General features: G+C 36.7%; 1 protein-coding gene across 1 annotated transcript; it reads right to left on the bottom strand.

Annotated features, from left to right (window-relative positions):
* Nucleotides 1-3,510: 3,510 nt before the first annotated feature.
* Nucleotides 3,511-4,182, bottom strand: LOC108479566 (uncharacterized). The gene is made up of 2 exons (XM_017782251.1): nt 4,093-4,182; nt 3,511-3,960 (listed from the first exon to the last, which is right to left on the bottom strand). Exons 1-2 carry the CDS (start codon nt 4,180-4,182, stop codon nt 3,511-3,513), a joined length of 540 nt encoding a protein of 179 aa, XP_017637740.1.
* Between the last annotated feature and the right edge of the window lie 21,558 nt (nt 4,183-25,740).

Below are 25,740 nucleotides of genomic sequence, written 5' to 3'. Positions count from 1 at the left end.
GTAAAATGCAATTATAAATTTTTAAAAAAACGGAAGGATTGATTGGGCAATTTTCCCCGTAAACAAAAACACACGGATCCTATTCGGGTCCCGGTTCGACACGCGGATCCTGAGCTTTGAAGCGACGTCGTTTGAAGCTAATTGGTTTTAAGCAAAACGACACCGTTTCGTTAGGGCTATATAAGCCAAATTTCAACTTTGAAATCATTTTACAACCCGGTTTTAAAAAAAAAGAAAAGAAAATCCTCTGAAAGAGGAGAAAGAGGGAGAGTTCTCCAGGCTCCGGCTTCCGTCAGGCCAAGCCCTGGTCGTTGGGGACACGCGCCTACGCGTCGTCGCTAACTCTGCCGAATACTGCGGCTAGAAGCTGAAAGGCTTCATTTTTCAGTGCGAATCCATCGGTAAGGCCCTCCTCTTATTTTTAGCGATATTTTTATTTACTTATGACAAAACAATGATCATAAAATGGGTAAAAGATTCACCTCTATTTTTTCGATAATTTGTTGATGTTTCTTTTCTTGTGAATATCTGTATATAACTATTTTTTATTGAATCTATGACTATATCCCCTTTACATTTTCTTGATTCGGGCTTTTATAGCCACTGAAAACAAATTTACAATCTGTGATTTTATTTTGCTGCCATATTTGCTGCTGTTTTTCTTTCCTCTTTTGCAGGTAATGACAAAAAATCGTGCGATGAACTGTGACAATTGGGCGTTGATGACGATTCAATGGTCCACTGATTGGGGCGATGATGCTGGCATTGATTTACGCGTTGACTACGGCGCGATTCGGAGCTGGAGTCACGGGGTGAGGCGAAGAGGTGTGTTTGTTGAGATGCTTGCGGCGCCTAGGGTTTCTGAAACCCTAGGCCTTTCCATCTTCTGTTAACAAGTTGGGCCACATGGGCCCTATGTGTTTTGGGTTGAGGGTGTAAACGGGCTAGTGGGTAGTTTAGGTTAAATGGATTTTGGGTTATCATTTGGATTATAAATGTAAACGGGTATAGGGTTAATGGATTTGGGCTAACCGAGTTTTGGACTATAAATGGACTTTATTAATAATTTTTTTATTTATTTATTTACGGGCCGGGAAAATTTTGGTCATTACAGCTACCCCTCTTTGCTCATTACTGTGTAACAGGAATAGAGCAAAGACTATAAAAGGACCTAATTTGTCCGGCCTGGCCAAGTCTCAAAATCTTGATCCTCATCTGCCTCAGAGGTATTCTGATAGCTTCAGGAATGTCAAATTGGCTATCTTCAACCTGCTTCTTGCAAACTCAGGAACGCCAGATCTGTTATCTTTGATCTGCTCTCTAACAATACAGAGATGCCAAATCTGCTATCTTCGATCTGCTCTCTGACAATACAGAGACGCCAAATCCGCTATCTTCAATCTGCTCTCTGACAATACAGAGATGCCAAATCTGCTATCTTCGATCTGCTCTCTGACAATATAGATACGCCAAATCTGCTATCTTCGATCTGCTCTCTGACAATACAGAGATGCCAAATCTGCTATCTTCGATCTGCTCTCTAGCAATACAAACATGCCAAATCTGCTATCTTCGATCTGCTCTCTGACAATATAGAAACGCCAAATCTGTTATCTTCGATCTGCTCTCTGACAATACAGAGATGTCAAATCTGCTATCTTCGATCTGCTCTCTGACAATACAGAGACGCCAAATCTGTCACCGGTGATCTACATTATCCCCTAGGGGACATAACCTGTAGAATGTGTATGAACTTATGCCTCATGTTTGAAATGAGTCAAATGCCCCTAAGTAGACCTATTATGATGCAAGATGTTATGAAAATGATTCCTATTTCAGATGTCTTTACTCATTCACCCATCAAAATTCCTCAGAATATCGATCAAATTCTGCTCCTATGTTCTGAATTAGATTAGTCCTATTGTACCATTCTACTGGAAACGATCCTCTCCTAAGATTGAATCATTTGAAATGTCCAAACATTCTTTGGACTGAAGAAATTTCCCCGAATACCTTCGACCCTTACTCATGGGAATTCTTCAAACAATTGTTATGTTTTAGTCTCTTGAATTCTCTAGCAATTCCTAGAGTAATATGCAAAACTTCGTTTGTAAAAATATTTAGTTCATCAATCACACTTTAGAAGACAAAAGTTTGATCTTATGAATAGTTAAATACATCATTAGGATACAATAAGAGAAATCTGAAAACACATTTTTGAGAAGAAAAAGAATCTAAAGATAGTAATCAGAACAAAAAATTAATGCCCAACATATCACAACTTGGGCTTCTGTATACAAATCCCATGAAACTATTTTGAGTTTTAACATATGTTTAGAAGATCAAAAGTACTTTGTTGATGCCCTGGTATGTAACACACTCCACTTCCCGTTAAATCTAGCATAACAAGGTCATTGCATGCCTCTCAAAATTTGAGCAGCCCTTTCGGGTTTTCAACTCAAAACCCCTTTGGTCTCAAAACTCCCTTTGCAGGTTTTTACCTTAGCCTCTCCATTTTTTTTCCGAAGTCTCAAAGCGCTTTTTGTGGGTTTTCACTTTGGATTACCCTCCCTTTTAGACAAAGTATTTCTTGACTGAGTCTGAATTCACTGGATTGGGTAAACTCTTCCCATCCATTTCTGTCAAAATCAGCGCACCACCAGAGAAAGCCTTCTTCACGACATATGGTCTTTCCCAATTTGGCATCCATTTTCCCCTGAAGTCCTTTTGTATGGGGAAAATCTTTTTCAATACAAGATCCCCTTCGTGAAATTCTCTTGGACAAACTTTCTTGTCATAGGCTCGCATCATTCGCTTCTGATACATCTGACCATGACGAATAGCTTTTAGCCTCTTTTCTTCGATCAAGTTCAATTGGTCATACTGCGATTGAATCCATTCCGCTTCATCCAGCTTTATCTCTGACAAAATTTGAAGAGAAGGTATTTCTACTTCAATAGGTAACACCGCCTCCATCCCATAAACCAACGAGAAAGGAGTTGTCCCAATAGAAGTTCTGATGGACGTTCGATAAGCTAAGAGTGCAAATGGTAACTTCTCATGCCAATCTCTGTATGTTTCAGTCATTTTCCCTACTATCTTCTTGATGTTTTTGTTAGCAGCTTCCACTGCCCAATTCATCTTTGGACGATATGGAGATGAATTATGATGTTTAATCTTGAATTGGCTGCAAACTTCCGCAATCGTGCTGTTGTACAAGTTCAATGCATTGTCTAATATGATCTTCTCAGGCATTCCATATCGAAAAATGATTTCCTTCTTCAAAAATCGACCTACTACTAACTTAGTGACATTAGCATAAGAAGCTGCCTCTACCCATTTCATGAAGTAGCCGATAACCACGAAAATAAAACGATGCCCATTCGACGCCTTTGGTGATATTAGCCTAATGGCATCCATGCCCCACATGGAAAAGGGCCATGGCGAAGTCATAACATGCAAGGGTGAAGGTGGTACATGAATCTTGTCCCCGTATATCTGGCATTTGCGTCATTTCTTAGCATAGCTGATACAATCTCCTTCTATAGTAGACCAATAGTATCTAAACCTCATGATTTGTCTTGCCATCGTAAAGCCATTAGCATGTGTACCACAAACTCCTTCATGTACTTCTTCCAGGATTTGTTTAGCTTCCACAGCGTCAACGCATCTCAAAAGTACTTGATCTTTCCTTCTTTTATAAATGATATCCCCATCTAGCACATCTTTACAGGCTAATCTCCTTAAAGTTCTTTTGTCGTTTTCAGTTGCCTTCTCAGGATATTTACGATTCCTCACATACCGTAATATATCTTGATACCACGTATGGTCATCCTTTTCCTCTTCTTTGATGTTACAGAAATGAGCTAGAACCTCCGAAATGCTCATCTGAATTGGTTTCATATCCTTTTGTTTATTTGCTTTAATCATGGAAGCCAATGTCGCCAAAGAGTCCGCCACCTAATTTTCGTCCCATGGGAGATAACTAAAAGTGACGTTATCAAAATTTTCAAGTAACTCCAAAACTACCTTTCGATAATTAATCAATTTGGGGTCCCTTGTTTTCCATTCACCCCTAAGCTGGTATATTACCAACGCAGAGTCTCCATATACTTCTAGAGTTCTAATTTTTCGTTCTCTGGCCGCTTGAATCCCCATAATGCATGCTTCATACTCAGCCATATTGTTCGTACAGTCAAAATCCAATTTACATGTGAATGGATAATGATCACCATTTGGGGATACCAAGACTGCCCCAATTCCATTTCCTACCGCATTGGATGCGCCGTCGAAGTTCATCTTCCATAGACGTTCTTCAATAGTTGTTACATACATCAACTCCTTATTAAGGAAATCAAAGTTTAATGGCTCATAATCTTCTAGAGCTCTGTTAGCCAAAAATTCTACTATTGCACTTTGTTTTATAGCTTTTTGACTTACATAGACTATATCGAACTCTGAGAGCAATATTTGCCATCTTGCCATTCTTCCATTTAGTGCTGTTGACTCCATCATGTACTTTAATGGATCAAGTTTTGAAATTAGCCAAGTCGTATGATATAACATATATTGCCTCAACCTTCGAGTCGTCCAGATTAGAGCACAACACAATTTCTCAATTGGCGAATATCTCATCTCACACTCTGTGAATTTCTTGCTGAGGTAGTATATCGCCTTCTCTTTTCTTCCTGACTCGTCATGTTGGCCAATCACACATCCCATAGAATTACTAAACACTAATAAGTACAAAATTAATGGTCTATCTAGACTAGGCGGAGATAACACTGGAGCATTTAACAAGTATTGTTTAACCTTATCAAAAGCATTATGGCATTCCTCATCCTAAGTACCTTGGTTGTGTTTTCTAAGGAGGCGAAATATAGGATCACATTTCTCGGTTAATTGCAAAATAAACCGAGCAATATAATTCAATCTTTCAAGAAAACCCCAAACTTCCTTTTGAGTACATGGTGGAGGCAATTCTCGTATGGCTGTAACTTTGTCTGAGTCAACTTCTATTCCCTTTTTGCTGACCACAAAGCCTAATAACTTCCCCGACCAAGCTCCGAAGATGCACTTTGCCGGATTAAGCTTCAACTAAAATTTCCTTAATCTCAGGAACAACTTCCTCAAAACTTCAATATGTTCCTTCTCTGTTTGAGATTTAGCAATCATGTCATCAACATACACCTCAATCTCCTTATGCATCATATCATGAAATAAAGTCATCATAGCCCTTTGGTATGTTGCCCTTGCATTCTTTAGCCCGAAAGGCATTACCTTGTAACAAATGGTGCCCCACAATGTTATAAAGGTGGTTTTATCCATGTCCTCAGGATGCATCTTTATCTAATTGTACCCTGAGAAGCCATCCATAAAGGGGAACAACGAATACCTCGCTGTATTGTCCACCAAAGTGTCAATGTGCGGTAAAGGAAAGTTGTCGTTTGGGCTAGCTTTGTTCAGATGTCTGTAATCAACACACATTCATACCTTCCCATCCTTCTTAGGGACAGGCACAATGTTGGCCACCCATTCTGAATACTTAACCTCTTGTAGGAATCCAACATCAAACTACTTTTTAACTTCATCCTTTATTTTCAACACAATATCAGGCCTCATCCTCAACAATTTTTGTTGTAATGGCTTGCAATCTTGTTTTATGGGGAGATGATGTACCATAATATCAGTATTCAATCCCGGCATATCCTCATATGACCTTGCAAAGATATCTTTGAATTCCCGTAGTAGCTCAACAAGGCTTTGTCTCGTTTCCTTAGCAATATGTATGCCAATTTTCACCTCCTTCCCTTCCTCCAAGGTTACATTGTCTATTGCCTCTTTTTCACGGGGTAGGATTTGTTTCTTCTCTTGTTTCACCATTTTCAACAGATCTGGAGACATATCACAATCCCTGTCATCTTCAAAATCCTGAAGTTCTTCTAAACACATGTCCTGCTCAAAAGAGAATTTAGGATTTGTAGTATTAGTGCTCATGTCATTGATATCTAGGGGTCTGCGGGGTACGAAAGAATGTACAAAGAATGAATGAATTTATTTATATTTTATGAATGAAATGGGTAAAAAATTTGAAAGAATTTAAATGTCAAAAGAATATTGAACGGTATAAAAGAATATTCACTTGAATCGAAAACAAAAGTTACGTTTTATTGAAATGTAAATATCTGAACATGAGCCTATTTTACAAATGAAATTTTACTACTCCTAGGCTTTAGAGCAATAAGAGTGTTCTGGAAATTACTCTGAAGAATCTTTAAAAACTACAGGAAGTTCCTCTACAACCCAATTGTTTAAAAAGCTTCCCCATTCGTATGGGTGAATGCCCTCAAGGTTTCCTCATTCAGACTCTTCATCATACACAGCATTGATGTGATAACCTGCTTTTTCAAGTGATCCTCTCTCAGGGTAAATCATCCCTCTTGATATAAAAGTTTGAGTTATATGGGGGAATGTCATCAGTTCTCACTCTACCTCTCTTCCATCTAAACGCGCCCTTCTCCTCTTTTGACGCTTCTCTATTTCCCTCCTCCTTTGCTTTTGATCTGGCCTGTATCCCAAACCAAAACGATCTCTCTTCTCCTTTAACTCTGGAATTTGCATCCCTCCTTGAATATATCTTCCCAATCCTTTTCCTGGTAAGGCTCCCTTCCCCACTGTCATCTGCAGACCCATTCTTGTGGTTCTGGATATCTTAGGCACCGACACTTCATTCCCTTCTGAAATGAATGTTGCATTGACAAGTTCTAATGAACGGAAAGAGCATTCAATTGCCTCCTCATTTGCTTCTACATAGGGTGCACTACTGGTAACTATCGCTATAATGTCTTCTTCCTTATTTATAGTGACCAACCGTCCATCAGCTACTAATTTCAATTTTTGGTGCAGAGATGAGGGCACCGCTCCTGCCGAGTGTATCCAAGGTCTCCCTAACAGGCAATTGTAAGAGGGCTTGATGTCCATCACTAAAAGTCCACCTCATAATTATTTGGCCCAATCATCAAAGATATGTCGATTCTTCCCATGACCTTCCTTTCCGTGCCATCAAATGCTCTCACTACATTATGGCATGTTTTCATGTGAGAACTATCTATGGGCAATCTGTTCAATGTCAATAATGGCAGGACATTTAGAGCTGATCCATTATCAATAAGCACACTTGGCAGTGTATACCCCTTACAACGAGTGGTGATGTGTAAAGCTTTAGCTGATCCCATGCCACCAGGTGGGATTTCATCATCATTGAAATAGATGAAATTGTCAACACTTATGTTACTAACCAATCGATCCAACTTGTTGACGGATATATCATTAGTAACATAAGTCTCATAGAGCACCTTCATTAATGCTTCCCAATGTGCCACTGAACTTAGAAGCAAAGCCAACACTGATATACTAGCCGGTTGTTTGCGTAATTGTTCAACCACGCTATACTCACTGTGTTTTAAGAATTTTAAAAATTCTCTGGCGTCTTGTTCCTTCACTGGCTCATTAACTAGTGTCTCGATCCCTTTTCCTCTGTCCAAAGCTTTTGCTTTTGCAGGCTCAACTTTGACGCCTTCTGTATCATAGCGCTTCCCACTACATGTGTAAGAACCCTCACCTTGAGCTTTCTTAGAAGCACTGGCTATATCCTCCTTCTCCGGCATTGACACATAGTAGTTATAATTCTAGGGTACCCTCTTTTTATCCTTATAAGGAAAGGAAACAGGTTTATGAATGATGACTTTCGGTACCGTTGGTGTTTCAACTTCATTATTTCCTGGTAAAGAAATAATAATCCTCGGCTAGTTTTGATTCTTCAGTGCACCTTTTAATGTGCATATATGTCCCTCATTTGAGCTAGCTTCATAAAATTCTAGTTATATGTTATCCGTAAGGCTTTGTACCAAGGCCTTAAACTCTTCACATTCCTGGATTTTGTGTCCTTCCTCAGCATGGAACTCGCAGTAGTCCCTTATTCCTCTATTCTTTTCATTAAAGATTATTATCTCTTTTTTCACCATTTCTTCCCAAATCACTTTCATCGGCATTCTCACCTCAGCCATGCCCTTCTTAATCCTTCTCATTCCAGTATCCCAAACTGTGTTTACCCCTTGATCACCATGATTTGGCAACGGGTTCTCATTACTAGGAGTATCGTCAAACTTTACAACCCCCATCTTAATAAGTCTTTTCACTATTTTTTTAAAGCCAGTGCAATTTTCGATTGAATGCCTCGATATCCCTGCATGGTATTCACATTTTCCATTTGCATCGTACCATTTAGGGTATGGAGGTTGAGTGGTTTCAAATGAAAAGGAGCTATCGCATGCTCATTAAATAAACTTTGATAAAGCTCCAGATACGTTTCTGGGATAGGTGTAAATGAGATTTTCTCAGAATTCTATCTCGAACCAGATCCATGCTTTTGAGAATCCTGTTGCCCAACTGTAGTTACTTTGGGCTGACTAACTGTAACCACCTTTGGATTATAACTACTTGTATTGTTCACCTCATTATCTTTTCCCCGTGGGGCCGATATTTTGGCAATTTCCCCCTCTATCTTGCCACCCCTTATGGCATTCTCAATCATTTCTCCTGCCATAACTATATCAACAAAACTCTTAGTGGTACTTCCAATCATGTGAGTAATGAATGGGGCCTTCAAAGTGTTAATGAACAGCATAGTAGTTTCCTTTTCCAGGAGCGGTGGTTGGACTTGCATGGCGACCTCCCTCCATCTCTGGGCATATTGCCTAAAACTTTCATTAGGCTTCTTTTCCATTTTCTGCAAGGTAATTTTATCAGGAGTCATGTCAGTCACATGATTATATTGCTGTATAAAAGCTTGCGCTAGGTCTCTCCAAGAACTGATCCTTGCACGACTCAATTGATTATACCATCTCGCCGCTGCTCCAACCAAACTGTCTTGAAAACAATGAATCAATAGTTGATCATTGTTTACATATCCAGTCATCCATCTACAAAACATAGTGATATGGGTCTTAGGGAAAGTAGTCCCATTGTACTTCTCAAACTCTGGCATCTTGAACTTATGGGGAAGTACCAAATCTAGGACCAAACTCAAGTCTTTGGCATCGATTCCCTGACGATTATCAGCATTTTCTAATGCCTTAAACTTCTCCTCTAACCATCTACAACGTTCCTCCAATTGCCTTGATAATTCGAGTCTCATTTCTTCCCTCTTAGCTACATCTAGATCGAGGATAACCGGATTGGTAGGATTGTCTCCAAGATTGAATCCCGAACCAGTTTGAAAGTTCATGGGTATTCCAGCATCGACTTGACCCTGTTAAGGCCTTATCATGATGGACGACCTTCGAGGATATGCTTCAGATTGAGTTTGCACATGGGGTGGGGTGAAACCCGGAGGATGATCCTCATTATCTCCTTCAGTGATGGTCATAGGGGCCTTTCCTTTATCCGTCGCCCCCTTCAGCAGCTGAGCCATCTTAGCCATCATATTCCTTTGAGCCTCCAACATTTGATCTTTCATCTCTTGTTGGATTTTTGCCAATTGCTCCTATAACTGTTCTTGCAACTCTTTTTGAATCTGCTCAAGTCTTTGATCCATATTATTTGACTTAGCGCGTGTACCGTAAGGATGTGTTGTTTCCAAATTTCCTTTCTCTTACTCTCTCTTTCTCCCTAATAATTTTACTAATTAGGGTCTTTCTATAAACTTGAATGCATATGATGTGATGAGATGCCAATGCATGAATGCTAAAAGATATTGATTCTGATTCAGTTTTTTTTTAGAAAACGTTATTTAAGAAACAAAAATCTTTGCACAAAACGGATTACAAATACGCCTTTGCCCCCAAGCCCAAGGTTTTAACACTATCCAACAACAAAGCTAACTCTGGACCTTTATCTGACACTAACTCATTTTGTACTCAATACATTAGCTTGTGCTGATAGGTCTTGTAAATGATCAGCAACCTCTCGAATCTGGACTATAGTTTCTCCTATGAGATAATCCCTATCTCCAACTTGATCCTGAAGATGGTGAAGTTCTCCCTTCCACTGTTCTTCTCTTGCCTCGAGCTGCTCAATCCATAGCTCACAGTCCTATAGTGCTGCTTCCAACCCTCCAATATTGTCCTTCATTTCCTCAATCTTATCCAGGCTTACCTTTAACTCGATTGCAGAGTTACGACTTCAGTGATGATGAAGAGATCGTCCAAGCTCAGCCACCAAAGTTTTTAATCCTTGATTTTCCTTCTCTAGGACCTGATTACGTGACTGCATATCTTAGGACTTCTTCTCCCAATACTCGGCTTTGGCTTTTTCTTCTTGAACCTCTTGTTGCCACTGCTCTGAAGACTTCCCCAATCCAGCTCTCTTCAATGATAGCTGTTTCTTCTTGTACTGTTTCTTCAAGTCATCTCGGTCTTCCTCAATCTTCCTCTTTTCTTTCCTTACTTTTTTTACCTCAATTTTCTGAACGTCAATGTCTAAGCTTAGGTACATCTTTTCCTCCTCGAGCCTTTCTATCTTTCTTCCAAGCTCTAAATTTTTTCTTTCAAACTCTTGTTTTATGACCTCCAACTCTGATGGAATTACTCGTAAATTTTTCTCCATCGATCGAGCAGCCTCTAAACTCGGTCTAGGGATGTTATCATTAACCCTCTTACTAAACCATCCTTTGTATTCAGAAGTTGTCATTAGTCCTTTAGTCAGAATCTTCACGCAGCAAACCTTCTTCGAAGCCTCGAAAATTTCTCGCGTCTTCTTCTTATAATGATCCCTTTTATACGAGAAGTCACTCTGAGCTAGTCCCCGTGTTGCCGGTATAAATTGCTCCGCCTTGTATTGCCTTAGGACAAGTAATTGTGTATAACCGACAACTCCCCAAATTCCAGGAAGAGGTACCCAATCGAAGCTTCCACACCGATAAAGAATTTTGCTAGGGGTCATCCAAGGGGCTTTCCACATAACATCTTCTTCTCGGAGGTTCTGAAGTATTTCTTGTAAGAGTATGCCCAAAAATCAATCACGAGATGGTTGTAATAACATACTTGGTTTATCATGTTTATTAATATAAGGCGTTGCCATTATTATTTCAGTTTCTTTTCTGTGTGCATAAATAAACTGTTTTATAATAATGTCCTGAGAATAATATAATTATTCTTAAAAGATCCTTAGTCAAGTACTATTGTTGGCTAGGACAATAATAATACATTAAGACTAACATGTAGTTGATTGATGATAAAGAGTTGTCATTGATATGGAGTGTCAGAATCAATGCATGAATATGTGTATTAGAGAACAAGATATTGGACTGACCCGCTATGAGTATGTTTCTTGGATTATTATGTAATTGTCACAACATTACTCATAGTGATTAATATGTATATGATTCTCATACTTGAGATCATCTTTATCCCAACATCGTGAGTTGTATATTTTGATACAGTCAAACAAACACCGTAACTGGTTGTTCTATAAAGACTGATGTTGGATATACCACAATTTATGTTGAGGGATATAGTTGATCAATATAGGATTAGTCCTTCCTACATAATGGGAGTAATATCTCAGGCCACTTGATTGAGTGAGGCTAGAAATGCATGGCCATGCTCAAATAAGTTGATATGAGATGTCATACTTATTTTTGTATCATAGTCTACTAAAGGTATCAAGAAACATGGGATGGACTATGCAAGTGTGACTATTCCATGACTTGTGTCTATTCTAAAGATATAGGACTTAAGGATTAATGCATGAAAGGTTAATCACAAAAGGTTATGTCGAATCATGACTTATTGTAACTTAGGTAGCATTGATGCATTGCTAGATGCCACTCATTGTTTGTATCATTAGAATCATTCTAATATTATTGCTAACATTACAAGAACCTATAGGGTCACACCTTATGGTTGAAATGAACGAGGTAAAACATAGTTGGTATATTGCTTGGTTGTCACATGAATTAAATTAATTATAGAATTAATTTAATTCATGTGACAACCAAGCAATATACCAACTATGTGAATTAATTTAATTAGGCAATCAAATTGTTGAACATACTATATGTACAAGGATGTTGTACACATAATCGAACATAATTTTATTGATATATGAATTTAGTTCAGATATAAGTTTAAATAAATATAGTTTACCGAAATCTTTATTATAATTAATGTAATTATAATTTTTCATTAAACATTATTATATTTATTTGAATGATAATTATTATGTTCGGATTAATTTTAATGAATCAAAATTCATTATAAATATATACCAATTAAGAGGGAGTTATATATAGCAAGGGTAAAAACCCTAAAAAGGATATATAAAAACTAGCTCGAAAATATGCAATGTGGTCTAGCAGCCGTTTAGCAAAATACTCTCTGAAAATAGTTTTTTGGGATTTCTACCGTTCATTGTCGATCCGATGGACTACGTAGAGGCCGATATCGGAACAGGTTGCGGCTTGGTTAGATAGTGGTTCGGCATTCCTGTTGCCTAGGCGTCGCTGTCTACTCAGATTGAAGTTTCGGTAATTTTGAAACCTTTTTATCACCCCGATTCGTTCCTTACACATGGATCCTTGGTTTGGATCGCCGGAATTTTTTTTTTAATTTTTTGCTGCGCCTTGGAGGCACCGATGTTCCAACATTTCTATCCACCTTTCTTCTATAATGTCATCCCTCCTTGGTGTAGCTACTGCTTCCTTTAGCGGAGAATAGTCTTTGAAGAACACTCGGCAAGGAACCTTATCAACCTTCCAAAAATGACTGTGGAACCAAACTAACAACAACTGCGCACATCCAATGAATCTACCCTCCCCGACTCTTCGACATGCATTCAAGGATCTAAACGTCTCAGTGAGGATTGCAGGCACAGGTGTATTTTGCTTACCTAGTCGATCGAATAAATCTGCGACTGCCTCATCTATGTGTCCCATAGCTTTTGGGAAAATCACCAAACCATAAATACTTAAGACCAGGACATCAACCCTCCTTTTCACATCTGGGTGTGATAATATTAGATCCCTCAAACTTGCCCACGGAACACATTTACCATCTCCTTTTTGTTGGATTCGAGCTGCGGCCCACTGTTCACTCATCCCTGTGATCATCATTAATTTCTTCACAAAAGTAGGAAGATTAGTAGGCCAAACATAAGCTTTGTTACCTTGAATCTTCTGACACCGAAGCAAGGTTGTATACTCCTCCAAAGTAGACACTAAATCTACCTCTCCGAATGTAAAACAACTATAAGCAGGGTTCCAAAACTATACCATAGCTCGAAACAAGTGCTTATCCACCTTGATATCTAGGAAATAGGGAAGATCTCCATAATTCTGATAGAAAAGCTGCTTAGCCTCGTCATCCCATTGGGCCCAAATGTCTCTCAACTCTTGAAACTCATTTTGCGTTGAATTAATACGGGTGAAGTCCCATAACTCTGATGTATGCCCCTCAGTGAGACTATCTCCTTTCTCTAACTGGGTTTTCTCTGACCAGGTACAGACAGAGGCATTGTCCTCCACTTTATCAAGATATTCATTCCTCATTACAAAACTTTCTAATTTAGAAATCGAACCGTGAATCGACACCCTTAAATGCTGAATGACATGCAATGATAACAAAATAAAATAAGTTAGTATCACATATAAAGAAGATGATAAACAAGTACTTGCAAGGGTAGCTTACTAAAGGCTATCACCATTTTCCCTAGGATAAGCATTTAAAGTTCACTATATGAGTTTAGTTCTAAAGTAAAGGTACCTGAACCAGTAGATTCCTTGGTCCTCACCCATTATAGGCTCATATAGACCAAGTTCAGTTCAGGGGGACACATTTCCCTATGGCCATGTGGAGATGAAAATCTCACGAAGACATAGGTACAGTATCCCAAAAGCAATCCACTAGCTCATACGGAGGTGAAAACCTCACGAAAGCATACCTTTTCACTCCCACTTAGGGGTGTGACCACAGCGGTCATGCAAATGCAATGTACAGCAACAGTATAACAAACATATGTAGCAAATACATGAAAAAAAGATCAATTTTCAAAATTTTCCAAACTTCCAACATTAAGACAAAAAATAATCAATTTCTTGGCTTGACTCTCTTATTGTCCCCAGCGGAGTCGCCAAGCTGTCGAAACCTCCTTAAAAATGAGTTTTTTTTAAAATGAAAACAGGAGATGCCACCAATCTTTTAACGTGTGATTGGATCATTTTATAAAACGTTTTGGTCTACGAAATTACGAGAAAATATGTAACACCCCGAACCCGAGACCATTGCCGGTGTCGGACACGAGGGGTTAATAAGTCAAGTCCACATATTTTACCCACCAATTTGACATTTCCAGTCGGGCTGGAAAACTGCGTGCCGTCGCCTTAAAAATCATATCTCGAGTTTCAAAACTCGGAAACTGGTCTCGTAAATTTTTCCTGAATTTAGACTCATATATCCATCCATGGATTTATTTCTAGAATTTTTGGTCGGGCCAATTGGTACAGTTTATTAGTTAAAGTCACCCATGTTACAGGGATCGACTGCTCTGACCTTCGCGCGTTACAACTTGAATATCTCACTGTACAGGGCTTTAATACTGGTGCCGTTTGTTTCTAATGAAACTAGACTCAAAATGGAATCTGTACATATAAGGCATGACTCCTAATTCTTTCTGGATAATTTATAGTAAATTTTTAAAGTTGCGACAGGGGACCCAGAAACAGTTCTGGCCCTGTCTCACAATAGTTTTAATATCTCTTAACATGTAACTCCTATGACCATTTCGTTTCTTCCATATGAAAATAGACTCATCAAGGTTCATTTACATAGCTTATTCACTATTTAATACCATTCCTACAAATTTTGGTGATTTTTCACATTCACGTCACTGCAGCTGGCAGCATCTGTTTTTAAGGTAGGTCTTACCTATTTTTGTAGTCTCCATCAACCAACTAGTCTTGCCATACATGGGTTCACATATGATCATTTTAACGATACCAATGGCTGATCATGTGACCAACACTCCCATTTCCAATCCATAATCACATCATGACACCATATATATACATACAAACCACAAATAGTCTAAGTTCATGCTTCCTTTTACGAGCCATTTTCGCATGGCCGTATACATATACATCACCACATTTTTAAACCAACAAGGGGTAGTCCTATACATGCTATTTCAAAGTTCAACCAAAAATTTATACCAAAAATAGAGGCGTTGATAGTGTGGATGACTTCGACTTTATTGATCCCGAATCTGATTGCTATCGAGCAAAATCTATAAAACAAAGAGCCAAAGCAACGGGGTAAGCATTTTTATGCTTAGTAAGTCTCAAGGAATATAATCAACTCTAATTACAGCAATACATTCACATAGCCAAATGCATCATTTCATTAATACACATTCTTACTTCACACTTCATCATTATATACTTTCACAAAGTATCAGCCAATTCAATAGCTGAAATTCGTTAGTCGATTGAGCGAATGTTGCTCAAACATGTCGACTTTCCAATGCACATATAAACGTACCTTATTCTTTGGGCTTTTCGAGCGTACTAATTGAATTTATTACAGCAACCAACACTCACCTCCAGCCCAAGCTTCTTGAATACAACCGGATATAACCACGCGCACGAATGCCTTGGTCTTAGCCGGATAGAATGACTCGCATACGAATGCCTTGGTCTTAGCCGGATGTAGCCACTAGCACAATTGCCTTGGTCTTAACCGGATATAATTTCCAGCAATAACGTCTTGGGACTTAGCCGGATATCATTCAATTGCTCATGCACACATGCATCAATAATCATTAGACATTCATATTTCATTTTCGTTACTAAGGCTCAAACGCAAATATAATCACAAGCATAATCGCCGGGACTTAGCCCGGTATCATTCAAATACTCATACACACATAATCAATAATCAATACACATCCATATTTCATTTCACATAATTCAAGTAGGGTCACTTCTTGAGGACTTACCTCGGATGTTGTCGAACGACTTTTACGGCTATTCGATCACTTTTTCCTTCCCCTTGTCCAATTGTGGCCCTCTTAGCTCTTGAGCTAATTCAAACAAATTCAATTTATTAAAACCTCATTGTGCTAGCTTATGGCGAATATGACAAGGAGTTTAAATGGTCATATGGCCACTCTTTAGCTTGAATACACAATGGTCATGCACATTTTATACTACATCAAGCAATTCAATACAATTCATTCGAGCATCAAGGAAAAGCTAAGGCCATCAATAGGCTACCTAAGGCCGAATATACATGTCCATGTTGAGGCCAATTATGCACTTAATACCACACAAAAACAGCATGCATTTTACTAGTTAATGCTTTGCATATTGTAGCTCAAAACTTATAATATAGCATCAAGCACTCATATGTGTGCTAGGCGAATGTGCTTGCAATTTCACAATTATTCTTCAACATCTTCTTCTTTAAACAAACATATTCATCACTTACTTCATAACCAAAACATCATGTGCAAACATATATATACATATATGAGCATGGCAATTTCAAGGTGTCCATAGCCATCCAAAACACAAATTTTAACTAACATGCAAGAAGCATGAACCATGCTCATGAATGCATCATGGCGAATATGACAATCATGCCCTTTCAACTTCAATCAAGGTTAAACAAAAGAAAACTCAAAGTCTTACTCAAGATGGCTACAAAGAAATCTCAAGAGTAGACAATCCATCATTGCATGCATCATCATCAAGCTTCACACTTAGCATGCAATGGCTTTATCACCATAACAACTTTGGCCAAATACCATTTCCATGGCATAACAAAGATTTGAGCCATGGCTAACATGCACATCAAGTTAGCAACCAAAACATGCATGAAACTCCTAACACAACCTCATACATACCTTAATCTTGATGCAAACTTAGCCAAATCTCCTTCTAGATCTCTTCCAAACCAAGCATGAAGCAAAAATCCTCCCCTTTTCCTTAGTATTTTCGCCAAGAAGTGAAAATGGATGAACAAAATTTTTCTTTTCTTTCCTTAGGACATTCGCCAAGAGCTATGGTGAAAGATGAACACTTTTTTTTCTTTTTTTTCCATACTCTTATTTTATTATTTCTAACATGCACCACTAGCAAAACATGTTTAAGACATGTTTTCTTTTGCCCATATTCATCACCATGGCCGCCACTTCTTCTCTTTGGGTAAATTGACATGCAAAACCATTCTTTTGCATGCATGTACTATTAGACCTTTGAAGATTGGCCTATCACCTTTCAACCATGTTTCAAATAAGTCCATCTAAATAAATTCACATAGAAATGGTCAAATTAATGTATGCAACTTTCACACATGCATTTGCTAACATCATAAACATAGAATATAACTTCTAATTACTTATAAGACTCGGTTTAATGGTCCCGACACCACTTCCCGACTAGGGTCAAATTAGGGACGTCACAAAATAGGTTCGGGAATCGGTTACACACGAGGAAGGATTAGCACCCTCGTAACGCCCAAAATTGGTACCAAATTGAATACTTTTATCTTAATGTCAAAAGTTTGAAAGAATTTAGAAATAAGATCTCTTTTAAAGCCGTAATAATTTGAATTAAAAAAGAACCAAGATTCTTTTGCTTTGAAAGAGTATAAACATCATATCCAGCATGATTGGACACGAAATTTTTAAACTTTCGTAACTAAAATTATCTTGTGATTTTCAAAACTTATTTAGAAGGATCTTTTAGGTATTTAGACAAATGGAAAATCGCAACCCAGCATGTTAGGGCACTATTTCCCAAATTTCTAACTACCAAAAAAAACATTGCCTTATCCTTTTTTAAAATCTTTTGGATCGAATAAAAAAATTCTGTAAAGTGATGATGCATTTAACACATTACAAAGGATCAATATTTAAATAAATTAACCTACATAATACATTCTTTAACATTCCATAAATATAATATAAAAACAATGAATAATGGCATAAATTACACAATATAGGTTATCATTTTATGCATATATAATCATAAATAACATAAATGTACATGCAAAATACAACATAGTGCATAATGAATACAACAAATATAAATTGCAATATATATATATATATATGATAATATTTTATGCGCTTGTAACTTAAAATAACATAAATAATTTATTTCATGCGAATATATAAAAACAATAACACGAAATAACAAATAATCTATGAAAATTTAACCTACTAAACAATATCAAAATAAAACAAAAATAAATAAATAAGCAAATTATAAACATATAAAATAAAAATCAAATAAAATAAAAATAAAGATGTTTAGAAATATTTAGAATAATATATGAATGACAAAAGAAAACCTCTTTTTTAAAAAATGATTAATATATATACCATATTATAGGATATAATTACAAAATAATGTACTAAATATTTATATTACACATATTTACTTAATAATAAAATAAAAATACATATGTAATTAATGAGTGATAGAATAATATATTTTATAATAAAATAAAAGTAATGTAAGAGATAATATGTGGAAAAATATATAACATATAATAAAATTTATAAACAAAATATATAATAATATGAACAATATGATAAGTAACATATAAAGTAATAAAAATAATATAACAAGTAATTTTACATATAAAAATATAGTAAAATAAATAATATATATATAGTAAAAAAATTATATAACATATAATAAAATATAAATATAATAGAATAAATAATATATAATAAAAATATAACGTATAATAAAATTTATAAATATTTATATAATAATATATTATTTTTCATATAACCGACATTTATAAAAATAAATAATACATACAATATTTAAAATGAATCAAATATATAAAAAGGATTAACATCAATTTAATTAAAAATCTAGGGTTAATTATAAAAAAAAATTTATGGCCTAATTGAAATACACACTAAATTCGGAGGGATTGACTGGGCAATTAGCCCTAATCCCAAAAAACGACGTCATTTCAGAATAGGTATTATAATAGCCATAGGAGCTAAATTGAAATAAATGTAAAAAATTAGGGCTAAATTAAAATATAAGTAAAATGCAATTATAAATTTTTAAAAATACGGAAGGATTGATTGGGCAATTTGCCCCTTAAACAAAAACACGCGGATCCTATTCGAGTCCCGGGTCGACACGCAAATTCTGAGCTTTGAAACGACGTCGTTTGCAGCTAATTGGTTTTAAGCAAAACGGCACCGTTTCGTTGGGGCTATATAAGCTAAATTTCAACTTTGAAATCATTTTACAACCCGGTTTTAAAAAAAAAAAGAAAAGAAAATCCCCTGAAAGAGGAGAAAGGGGGAGAGTTCTCTGGGCTCTGGCTTCCGTCAGGCCAAGCCCTGGTCGTTGGGGACACGCAATACGGCGGCCAGAAGCTGAAAGGCTTCATTTTTCAGTGCGAATCCATCGGTAAGCCCCTCCTCTTCTTTTTAGTGATATTTTTATTTACTTATGACAAAACAATGATCATAAAAAGGGTAAAAGATTCACCTGTGTTTTCTCGATAATCTGTTGATATTTCTTTTCTTGTGAATATCTGTATATAGCTATTTTTTATTGAATCTGTGTCTATATCCCCTTTACATTTTCTTGATTCGGGCTTTTATAGCCACTGAAAACAAATTTACAATCTGTGATTTTATTTTCTTGCCATATTTGTTGCTGTTTTTCTTTCCTATTTTGCAGGTAATGACGAAAAATCCGGCAATGAACAGTGACAATCGAGCGCTGATGATGATTCAATGGTGCACTGATTGGGGCGATGATGCTGGCGTTGATTTGCGCGTTGACTGCGGCGCGATTCGGGGCCGGAGTCACTGGGTGAGGCGAAGAGGCGTGTCTGTTGAGATGCTTGTGGCACCTAGGGTTTCTGAAACCCTAGGCCTTTCCATCTTCTGTTAACGAGTTGGGCCACTTGGGCCCTATGTGTTTTGGGTTGAGGGTGTAAACGGGCTAGTGGGTAGTTTAGGTTAATTGGGTTTTGGGTTATCAGTTGGATTATAAATGTAAATGGGTATAGGGTTAATGGATTTGGGCTAACTGAGTTTTGGACTATAAATGGACTTTATTAATAATTTTTATTTATTTATTTACGGGCCGGGCAAATTTTGGTCATTACACTAATGATGCATATATATACAAGTGCGCAATTCATCCTAAAAATAAAAGCCATACTTAACACTTGAACACAAATAACACTCCAGCATGCATCTAATTCATATCTATATTAATATACCTAAACTTCATATTTTTATTCTATTAACTAACCCAAAACATACTTAATCATTACCATCATTAACCATTTGAACCCATACCAATACAATGAACCAAAACAATCATAAAACATATTCATTACTTACCACTTAGTAACCAAACCTATTAAGTTAATATACCATCAACCATCACTCTAATAATACCACATTTCATACTTCCAAAATGAGCTAACTATTAAAACGACTACCAAAACCAAACTCATTAAACATTTTAATTAAGAACATGTAAAACCAAACATAAGCATAATAAGCAAGTCATTTTCGCCTGGCTTTAAATACATACTCATTCAAAACAATTAACTCCAAGACTAGCCTATACATGCCACATGACCGAGTCTAAAAATGTTATTTAGTGAAATGATAACAGGATAGTGTGATGTTGTCCCCATAGACTTCCAACCCAAGCAAATCTTCGAAAGTCTATAAACATAAGAAAAAGAAAACACAGAGTAAGCTTTTAACCTTAGTAAGCTCGTATCTTAATAAACTTAACATAACAAATACTTTCATTACAATGCCGTAAACATAATATGCTATCTCAGACAACCTTTCTAAATTTCATAACATGTTCTCATATCAAATTATCATCATTCAATATTATATTTACTCACTTAACCAACTTTAACTTTCACAAACTTATTCAATTAAATTTTTATACATCAACCCTTTCACACTTTCATATAGCCAAATGAACACATTATGGGAAATAACACATTTAAATATATATCTTTCTCATATGAATCTCATATGATCATTTATAATCAAATTCACCTTTCATTCATATAGTATCTGACTAATTTCACATATGCAACTTTACAAATCACATCTTATTCATTCATTTATATTTCATTAGCACATAACCATATTTCATTTCCACATACATCACAATACATTCTTTGCACATATACTTACCTTATATTCAAATAGGTAGTTAATTATCACGTACGTGATCATTTTAGCTCGTTTAACGTATTCAACTACCATATTAGTAGTAGATCTTTTAGGCATAAACTTATAATAATTCACCGGCATAAAGCCTGCTAGGCCTAAGCCTATATCTCATGTAACGCCCCAATTTTCGGGACTTCTGTTAATTTTGGTGAATTTTGGAATTTTTGTGTTTTGACTGTTTGGCGTAGGTTTAATTATGTTAGTGGGCTCTAGAAGGCCCAAGCTTAAGCTAAAACCCGGTAATTTTAGGTGATTTTAATCCATAAGAGGAAAAGGGGGGTTCTGGTTAACAGGGGTCTTAAATATTATTTGGGTAAAATAAGACATAAGGAAGCAAGTTACAAAGTGGCATGTGATGCCACTGGCAAGGCTATAAAAGTGGTGTGTGGATGCTAGGGAGAGCTAAGGTTCAAGTCACAATGACAACATATTAAGGGAATTATTATTTTTATGTTCAGAAAAGGTAAACAGTGGACTGAAGTAAAAGTCTGTGAGGAGAGGATTTAGGAGTTGATAAGGGATAGGATTTAGGAGCAGATAAGGGAGGAAATCTAGGAGCTGATCAAGGAACAAGAGGTGGCTGGCCAAGGGACTTTAGCATGGGAATTTCGGCTAGGGTTAGTGCCAGTATAAATTCAGCATTAGTGGTAAGTGGTGCCGTTTCCTGACCATTCTCCTCTTCTTTTCTTTTTCTCTTCTCTCCATCCACTTATTCTTTTCTTCTTCTTTTCCCCATAGCCAAATCCTTCAGCCACCCTACTCTATACCACCTTCCTTCCATTATTTTTGAGACTATAGCCGATTGCCTCAAATCCCGAAATCCCGAAAACTTGACTCCTTTTGTACCAATTTTTCCCTAGCCAAATCTCTTATTTTCCTCATCATCTTTGGCCGATTCTCTCAACCTCTAAACCCCAGGTTTCTGTCGACAATACCACAAGTAAAAACCCTCATATTTTATCTTTCTCTACACTTTTGCAAAAAGCCGAAACTCCTACACTATCTTAGAACATAGCCGAATACTGAGATCACTGAAGGCTCGAATTTTGTTATCGTTTGAGGGCTCAGAACTGCATCAGAATCAAGTAGGAACTAAGGGGGAACATTGACTGAAAGAATCGGTTGTAAGTCTTTCCAACTTAGTCTATCTTGCATATTTTAAGAAAAGCCAGAATCCCTAAAAGGTTAGGGAGGTTGTCGTTTTTTTGGACTTGTAGCCCTAAGGGGTTGTGATAATAGTATTATTTTGGTAATAGTGTGATTAAGAGGCTGTTGATCAAGGGCTTGGACAAGTGGAGCGAACGGATCTGGATCGAGACACTATTTTCGGCAAAGGTAGGAATGCTAAGGCCTAAGGTGTTGTTGGCCGAATATGGTAAGAAGTTAATATGTAGTTCATTTCGGTAGTAAGATTAACGTGGTAGTATTATAATTGTAGGCAGTTCATGCGTGGATCTCGTCAGCGAATCGTCATAAAATAGGTGTGTAACTGACACCCTCTCATAGACTAGATCGGCAAAAGCCGAAAAGCCGAAATGCCAAAAAGTTAGTATTTTGGGAATTTGCGAGTGTGGGAATGCTCGTAAGATAGTTGGGTTTGTATGTTTGGTATTCTGAAGGTAATAAACTACAGTACGTGCGATTTCGTGCATTTTGATAATGTCAGCTTAATGGGCCAAAAATCGGGTTCATGGGCCAACGGGCTCAATTTGGTAAGTATCTTGTAAGTATTCTGATAGTACGTAAATGGATAGGATATGCATGAAAACCCTAGAAGTAGCTAAATCACTACAATACCCTTATGTATGGAAAATTACCATGATACCCCTAGGTGTATGTGACAGCCCTAGTGTGACCCTAGTCGGGAAGTGGTTTCGGGACCACAAAACCGAGTCATAAAAATAATTAATTGCTATATTCTATGCTTATTATGTGTGTACATGAGTATGTGGAAGTTTCATTCTCTAATTTTGCCAATTGCATGAGAAATTATTAAATAGGGATCAATATGAGACATAGTGAAATATGATAGGCTAATTTTAAATGGCTTATTAGTGCATGTTAACACAAAGGTGGACTTGCATGTCAAGTTGCCCAATTTCTTTATAGTGGCCGGCCAAGATGGAATGTTGATGGGCAATACATATGTTTAATTAGATATTATAATAAGAAATTGGGTTATTGGAAATAAAATAATGTTAGTAAAGAAGGAAAAGAAAAAAATGCTCATCTCTCTTCTCTATTGCCGTGACTTGAGAAGAAGAAGGAGTGTTCATGTTTTCTTTCTTTTGCAATTCCGTAACTAGAGGAAGGGAAGAAGGAAGATTCGCCAAGGTGGTCCTCTAGATTAAGGTATGTTCAAGGGTATCTTTGGAAGTATATACAACCTTTGGATGATGAGTCTAAATTCTATCTATCTCATGGTTGGATTTGGGGTTGATGGAGAGTTAGAATTTGGCTAAGGAGCCTAAAATTTTGGTTGATACCTTGATGCTATTAGCATGCTAGTTATATGGATGTGTTAAGTTGCTTGGGATGCTAGCATGAAAGTTGGAATTGTTAAGCTAATTTGTTGGAAGTGCCAATTTAAGACTAAGAAGAGAATGAGTATTCGGCTAACATAGTGAAAAGGTAGGTGTTGCCGATTGTTAGATTTAGACCATGGGAGTGGCTATAATGGGCATTAAGATGTAGAACTTAAGAAATGTAGTTATATGTGAATTTACATGATGTTACAAATAGATGTGAAAATATATGCTAGATTAGGAAAATTTGATTAAGTGTTCATGAGATGAAATTAGGTGTTTAAAAGATGTTATAGTTGACATTGTATATATATACATACATTCGCCATCTAATTGAGTATGAAGGTGGTGTTAAATCTAATTGTGATGCCCATTTGGAAGTGTATATATATATATAAATATACATAAGTATGCCCGTTCGTGATGTTACCTTTAATTATGTGTATAATCGACTAAATGGGTAATTAGTGAGGATGGTTGCCGAATATACAAACATACATATGCATGTGTAATTGAATTATGAATATTTAGCAAGATGGTTAAACTAGTTGATTTATTGATTAAGCTCAAGGAGTTAAAGGAGGAGAATCAAGCAAGGGAAAGACGAAGGTCATCGAGTAGCCAACTTGGAACTATTTTACCCAACACAAGGTAAGTCACTAAGCATATATTTTGTATGGATTTAAATAGACATAATGTCTATGTAATTATGCCGAAAGGAATGATAAATTTATATACATGTATGTATGTGGTGATGAAAGTATTGAATGAAAAGAAAAGAGGTGAGATGTATTGAGTTGTTGATTTCGGCACTAAGTGTGCGGGTATAAACATTTATGATCATGAGATTGGCACTAAGTGTGCGGGTTTAAAATTTGTACAGCACTAAGTGTGCGAGTTTGATTATATAGCACTAAGTGTGCAAGTTGATTATATAGCACTAAGTGTGCGGACTCACTATATGCTTTTGAATCACTATTGACACCGAGTGTGCGACATTATTGAGTTGATCACGGACAATGGATCGTAAGTACCTTGAGTTCAAGGCTAATAGGCGCTATGTTTATATTTGGAGTTGAGCTTGGTAAGTTTTGAACCTATGTGACAATTTTAATTGAAGTCACGTACATAAGAATTATCGTGGAATAAGTGAAAGGTCATTTAGTTGTATGATTATAACGAAAACAAAATGATGTATAAAATGCCTCAAATATCCTATTGATTAGTATATGGAATGTGAATGTGTAACTTGGTATGAGATTGAATCGAAGGTCTAAGGAACTATGGTATAGTTCGGTTTGGATGGAGTAATTAGCCTCGTTCCATTTTGTTTCCTCTTGTGATAATGTTATTAATGGATGGTAGTGCATTGCTTATGACTTCTTGAGTTATATACTCATTCGGTGTTTGCTTGTCACCTATTTTAGGTTCCTTGGACTCGTCTTTTTGCGTGCTCGGACCGTCATCTAAGTCATCACACGGATTGCAACTTTTGGGGTATCTTCTTCTTAGTTGGTCTAGGAGAACATTTCGCATGTATAGGCTATTATGTTTTGTTGAACTTTGGTATGTAAACTTTAGCCATGCGAAAATGGCATAAATATTAAGTTGAATTTTGGTCCTATGATACTTCGTCATAAGTCTTAGTAAAAATTGGTTTGATAATGTTGTCATGGCTGATTATTCTTGGTGTTAAATTCATGATATGTATGATGAATTATTAGTTATGTAACACCCCTTACCCGTTACCGTCGCCGGAACAGGATACAAGGTATTACCAGAACATAACACATACCATTAAACATAACCGAAATATAAATATGTCATCCAATTTGATAGTGCATCGTATAATATATGTCTTGAACAATATTAGCCAACTTTAATGGCTTGTACAAATTAGCTGGTCGAGTACTGTAACTAATATTTTAAACCTAGACAAATATGACACGTAACAAAATAA

This window comes from Gossypium arboreum, chromosome 10 (assembly GCF_025698485.1).
Source record: "Gossypium arboreum isolate Shixiya-1 chromosome 10, ASM2569848v2, whole genome shotgun sequence".
Classification (NCBI taxonomy): domain Eukaryota; kingdom Viridiplantae; phylum Streptophyta; class Magnoliopsida; order Malvales; family Malvaceae; genus Gossypium; species Gossypium arboreum.
This window is presented reverse-complemented; position numbering and strand designations above follow the sequence as displayed.

What these genes read in the sequence shown, in the direction of transcription:
- LOC108479566 (XM_017782251.1), bottom strand. Translation starts at nt 4,182, where the DNA reads ATGGCTGAGTATGAAGCATGCATTATGGGGATTCAAGCGGCCAGAGAA. An exon ending in TATATGGAGACTCTGCGTTG is followed by an intron (nt 3,961 to 4,092) that starts GTAATATACCAG and finishes GACGAAAATTAG; the next exon opens with GTGGCGGACTCTTTGGCGAC.